The 6,499-nt window shown below is 38.1% G+C and overlaps 2 protein-coding genes across 7 annotated transcripts in view; one reads left to right on the top strand and one right to left on the bottom strand.

Annotated features, from left to right (window-relative positions):
• The window catches only part of LOC106868831 (cytochrome P450 3A7), a 388,137-nt gene that overhangs the window by 68,243 nt on the left and 313,395 nt on the right, over positions 1-6,499 (bottom strand). The window lies entirely within an intron of this gene.
• Positions 1-6,499, top strand: part of LOC106868827 (cytochrome P450 3A31-like) — a 90,100-nt gene that overhangs the window by 12,017 nt on the left and 71,584 nt on the right. For 5 of the 6 annotated variants that reach the window (XM_052976961.1, XM_052976962.1, XM_052976963.1 and 2 more), the window contains exons 2-4: positions 1,243-1,339; positions 3,013-3,065; positions 5,178-5,274. In XM_052976961.1, the coding sequence (XP_052832921.1) occupies positions 1,243-1,339; positions 3,013-3,065; positions 5,178-5,274 (247 nt within the window). Of the gene's footprint in view, positions 1-1,242; positions 1,340-1,425; positions 1,503-3,012; positions 3,066-5,177; positions 5,275-6,499 lie in introns of those variants that run through there. The other variant, XM_014914256.2, reaches the window with a different exon arrangement.

Here is a 6,499-nt window from a genome sequence, read left to right as displayed (position 1 = left end):
GCTTGATATTGTCCGCTTCAGTTACCCCTAGGTATTTGTAGCTCTCCGCTGGTTCTAACTCTTTTATGACATTTTGCTGGCCAAGGTTCACATTAGATGTTTTTGTCATTTTTCCTTTGATAAAGGTAGCTTTTGCACATTTATCAAGGCCAAATTGCATCCTGATGTCATCACTGAATTGTTTAACAATCGCTAGTAGGCTTTTGAGTTGTTGGTCATTTTTTGCAAAGAGCTTTAAATCATCCATGTAAATGAGATGATTTATATTTTTATCAAATATTTTATAACCATACTGTGCATCATTGAGCAATTTTGAGAGCGGTATTAGGGCTAGACAGAAGAGGAGTGGTGATAGTGATCATTATTATTATTATTACCAAGCCGTCGAGATGGCAGAATTGTTAGCACGTTGGACGTAATGTGTAGGGTTGTGAGTTCAAATTGCCCCGAGACTGACTTTGTCTTTCATCCTTTCGAGTTCGATAAATTGTACTTAATTTACTTGATTACTGTGATCGATGTAATCGTCTAGTTCCCTCCCACAAAACTTCAGGCCTTGTGCCTATAGTAGAAACGATTATTATTATTATTATTATTATTATTATTATTATTATTATTATTATTATTATTATTATTATTATTAAGCCGGCGAACTGGTAGAATCGTTAGCACGCCGGACAAAATGCTTAGTGGTATTTTGCCCGACTTCATATCCTGAGATCAAGCTCTATTGACTTTGCCTTTCATCCTTTCGGGGTCCACGAAATAATTATCAGCTGAGCACTGGAGTCGATGTACTCGACTTAGCCCCTTCCTTCAAAATTGCTGGCATTGTGCCAAAAATTGAAACCATTGTTATTATTACCTCCGCCTTAGCTGAGGTATTGTTTTCCGTCGTTTTTGTTTATTTGTTTGCTTACCCTTGGACGAGATATCTCAAGAACCTCTGGATGCATTCGGATGTTTGTCCTCGTGACTAGCATGACCTGATTAGATTTTGGGATCGGTCCCATACTGGACAAGGATTCGGGATAAATTTTTCCTGATTTTTTACTTATTTTTTGAGAGCGGTCGGGTTCATTTTTAGTATTCTCGATTGTGAGAGCAGTCGAGTTTATTTAAGATATTCTCATTTCAAAATCATCTCCGGCTAACCGTGGAGAAGACGTTGGTGTTGCCTTGACGGAGGCTTGCGCTTCTAAGTACTCTTGTTTATTTTATTTTATTTTATTTATTTATTAGGTTTGGAAGAAGAACCTTTTCATATTTCAAGAAACTCGGTATTTCTGGTCCCCCGCCAGTTTCTCACTTAGGAAACTTGATAGAAGTCCAGAGAAAGGTAAGTTCGTGGTAAATTCATGTTGCTACATTTGCATTGCTTGATTTGATTTTAGCTTTATATCCAACTTTTCTTTTGACTCCTAGTACCACTACGCGAGCTCAGACCAATGCTTTGTGAGTGAATTTGCTAAGCAGAAGCAGAGTGGAAGCCAGTCGTACATGTAAGTGCATGATTCCAAGTTCAGTTCCACTGTGTGGTACCTTGGTCAAGTGTTTTCTATTGTATTTCGGACAGACCAAAGCCTTGTGAGTGGATTTGGTAGACGGAAGCTGAAAGAAGCCCGTCGTACATGTATATATGTATACATACTAGACCTCCCGTGACACATTGAGTTACCCAGAAACTCTGAGTTTCCCAGCAACGGAGTTTTGTTTCGTGGCTCTTTTTTCTTTGCCAGCTTATTCCTCATGCTTTCAACGAATGTGACATCCAAATCACGCGCAAACGGATCCTTTCCCCAGCAAAAGGAAGATTTGGTTGTTATTTCTTGCACGCCCTGCTACCGTGTAACAAGTATTTTGGGTCCTTTATCGCAAACTGCTGTTACGTGGTAGCAGGGCGTGCTAGAAATAGTAGCCAAATCTTCGGCGGTGAGATAACGTTAAATGCACTCGAAAGAAAACCCTGCGCCTAAATCACAATCCATGCGTGTGGTAAAGTGTCAGAATCGTTAGGGGATCGGAAAAATAGTTTGCGATATTTGTTCGTTTCACTTGTGTCCTGAGTTCAAATACCACCAATGTCAATTTCGCCTTTAATACTTCCTGTATTACTCTAAAACGTTAGAGTGCTTGAAAATTTCTTTACTGCATTTATTACTGTTCTCTGCGTTGTGAATTCAAATTCTGCTAAGGTCAACTTTGCCTTTCATTACTCCAGGGTCTATAAAATAAACTTCCGCTCTAGTACAGGGGTAGATAGTACAAAGTAAACCTCTCTTCTCAGATTTACTTGCTTTGTGTCTAAATTAGAAGGCTTTCTGCAATTTACTCCATCCGTGATTAACCTTTCTAGTGACTGTAACCCATGCGGCAGCAAGTCTTGGAGAGACTTCCCAGTGGTCACTGATGTCCAGTTGGCCTACTTATGTGAAAAGGCGCAGGCATGGCTGTGTGGCTAACAAACTCCTTTCAACTATGTGGCTTCGTGGTCAGTGTCACTGCACAACACATTGGACAAGTATTTTCGATAATAGCACTGGGCCGACTAACGCCTTGTAAGTTGACAAAAACAGCGTGGAAACTCGTTGTCTATACACACACACACATACACACACACACACACACACACACACACACACACACACACACACACACACACACACACACACACACATATGTATATATACGTGAGTGCTAATGTGTGTGTATACACATGCTTGTAGAATAAATGAAATGTGAATGAAATGACAGAAGACAACTAATGAAATTCCCTTTAAATACGGAATGACACATCCTGTAATGAAGTCCAATATATTATGCCTGAACGAATAAAGGATTAGCCGTCCACGGATGGAATGTTTTTGATTTTATCTGCTTGTCTTGGATTAAATGACATGAACTATGCACATGACTTATTTAAAAACATTCTTATAATTTCTAATTATTGTGACACTTCAAATTGAACCCTTGTTATAATGAACACTAATGGTTTGTATTCTAATATTTCAGGGATTCACTTCTGTGTTCAGATACTGGCGAGAAATTTATGGTGATGTATACGGGTAAGAATGATTTATTTATACTTCAGTTAACTGAGATAGGTGTAATTTATAGGTAAACGTTATTAGAATTTATTCATATATTTAATTGAGATAAGGTAATTCTTCCAAAGAAGGCAGATATGAAAGAATTAGATTGATATAGTCAAAATTCTATATATCACTGACACTTAGATTCAAAAGTATGTACATATTCGAAGAACTGGTTATTTACATATTTAAATCTCCAGAAAACACATATTACAAATTTAATTACCTGATGAGGGGGGTAATCACCATGATGCTCTTTAGTGTAATTGAACCGCGGTGGTGAGCTCCCGAAATGGTCATCGATGTATTTGAATTTGACCTTGTGGAAGTCTGTTTGCTCATGGACTCTAACCTAAAATGGTTTTAAAAATTGAAGTTTGGTCGTACTTTGTGTGAGGGGAGTAAGATAAAAAAAAAACCTTAAAATATTTTTAACTGTTTAATAAAACTTTTGTAGTTTGATATTTTATCTTAGTTTATTAGTTTTCTTAGTAGTATGGTACTCTCTGTTACTTTTTCAGTCATTTGACTGTGGCCATGCTGGAGCACCGCCTTTAGTCGAGCAAATCAACCCCAGGACTTATTCTTTGTAAGCCTAGTACTTATTCTATTGGTCTCTTTTGTCGAACCGCTAAGTTACGGGGACGTAATGACACCAGCATCGGTTGCCAAGCGATGTTGGGAGGACAAATACAGACACACAAACATGCACACACACACACACACACACACACACACACATACACACACACATACATATATACGACGGGCTTCTTTCAGTTTCCGTCTACCAAATCCACTCACAAGGCTTTGGTCGGCCTGAGACTATAGTAGAAGACACTTGCCCAAGGTGCCACGCAGTGGGACTGAACCCAGAACCATGTGGTTGGCAAGCAAGCTACTTACCACACAGCCACTCCTACGCCTATATACACACTTTAGAATTTTATGAATTTTTAGTCGTTTATATTTACATTTTTGATAAGCCGTTCTATTTGTATTTTATCCACATATATATTTTTTACATTCTGTGTCTTTATGTATATGTATATTTTTTATGTGTTTAAGAACCATGGTGATATTTATATATGATTAAATGTTTGAGGTATGGTGTTATATATAGAGTGGTTGACTCTAATTTAATGTTTGTTCTATAACCAATGTTTCTCCCCCCTCTCTCTCTATCTCTCTCTCTCTCTCTCTCTCTCTCTATATATATATATATATATATATAGATAGATAGATAGATAGATAGATAGATACAGAGATAAAACGGTACACATACATACATACACACACACACACACACGCGCACACACACATACCAGCATGTCCATGTGGCACACTCGAACAACTTTGAAGATATCTTGTACGAAATCATTGGTTGCCTTGTTGACTGACAAATAATGAATATATATCGACCGATGTCGTATTGAGCTCGCATTCTCACTCTTCGTTTTGAGTACGCACACACACACACACACACACACACACACACACACATATATATATACATATATATACACAAACACTCGCCAATATCGTAAATGATCAACAACATTCCATCCGTGGCCGGCTCATCTTAATTTGTTCAGATAGAGTATATTGGACTCCATTGCAGTGTCCTTCCATGTGTAAAGCAACGTGAATGCTTTTAGCGTAGTGTACTCTGTTGAAGGCATTGGTAAATGTCGAGGCCTCCAGTTAGAGGATATAATCCCCACTATTTCCGGAAAGTCTTTAATAGATTAATAATTAATCTATTTCTTTTATTATTTTTTATATCGTTTCTGTCGTTGGACTGCGGCCATGCTGGAGCACCGCCTTGAACAGTTTTAGTTTAACAAATCCATCATAATACTTATGTCATTTTTAAATCTGATGCTTATTTTAGGGGTCTCTTTTGCGGGAACGTAAACAAACCCACACTAGCTGACATACAATGCGGTCGTTGCAGGTTTCGAACCTCGGTTCTTTAGTCTTTAAGTTTACTCGGTAAATAGCTACATTATTTTTTAACATAGCATTCAAATGTTGTCTAAATACGTATTGCTTCTTTATTTTCTTTGTAAAATTTATTCACAGGATGTTTCTTGGAGTAAACCCAACTATTATTATATCCGATCCAGAATTCATCCAAGAAGTTTTAATTAAAAAATTTTCAAATTTTACCAATCGAACTGTAAGCAATATATTACGTATTTTATTTACACACACGCACATACACGCACAGACACATGTACGCATGCACACGCACACATACACACACAAGAACGCACATATAGTCCACACACACAACCCCAGGCACGCACACTCACATGCACACACGCAAATATACACGCACACACACACACACACACACACACATGCACACACAGAAACGCATGCACGCACTACACAAAAACACACACACAACATATACATACATGCGCACACATACACACACGCGCGCACACACACACACGCATACACACACACACACAGATACACACACACGCACACATACAAACACACACGCATATTCAATGAACGCATACATACCCATCACATACACAACACACACTCATACATACACGCACACAATTAAACAGACATGGCATACACACGCATACACATACATGCACGCACACACAGGAACGCACATACGCTCTACACATACAACCCCTACACATACACGCACGCACATACACGCACAGACGCATGCACACACTACACAGAAAACACATGCATAACTTATACATACACGCACGCACATGCATACACACAAACTTGCTCGCACGCACATACCTACAAATACACACACATACCTCCTTCTTTTACACTCTCCTGTCTTAGAAGGAACTTTTCTTCACCTATTTCCCTTTCGGTCATTTCAGAATGTAACCACATGTAAACCGTTGGCGATTTTCTTCCGCCGTCTTCCTTTCTGCTAGAAATGCTAAACCATCTTTCTTTCCTTCAGTGAGCGTCTGCCAATACTTTGCATGTATCACATTCTCTCGTTGTTGTTTCTTTTGTTTGTTGTTCTTTTTGGGGGTTTACTACATAATGCATACATACATGCACACACATTACCTACGTAATACATACATGCATATATATATATATATATATATATATATGCACAAAGATAAAAAACGTAGTAAATGTACAATCAAAAACCAGACACAGAATGGCTAATTATGCTATATATATATATATATATATATACACAATATTCCGGTGAAGGCGCTCCAGGGGTGTTACCAGCAGTGATAGAAACTCCGAGGGAAGTGTGTAAACTCCCAAGAGGAATGTTGTGAAATGACAAAAATGTACAAAATTACTATTTTTATGCCCAACGTTTTGATACTTAATGAATGCACCTCATATATATATATGTATATACATATGTATTTATATGTGTG

This window comes from Octopus bimaculoides, chromosome 26, assembly GCF_001194135.2.
Source record: "Octopus bimaculoides isolate UCB-OBI-ISO-001 chromosome 26, ASM119413v2, whole genome shotgun sequence".
In the NCBI taxonomy this organism is placed as follows: Eukaryota; Metazoa; Mollusca; class Cephalopoda; order Octopoda; family Octopodidae; genus Octopus; species Octopus bimaculoides.
Note: the sequence above shows the minus strand (reverse complement) of the source record. Positions and strands in the feature narration are given on the sequence as shown.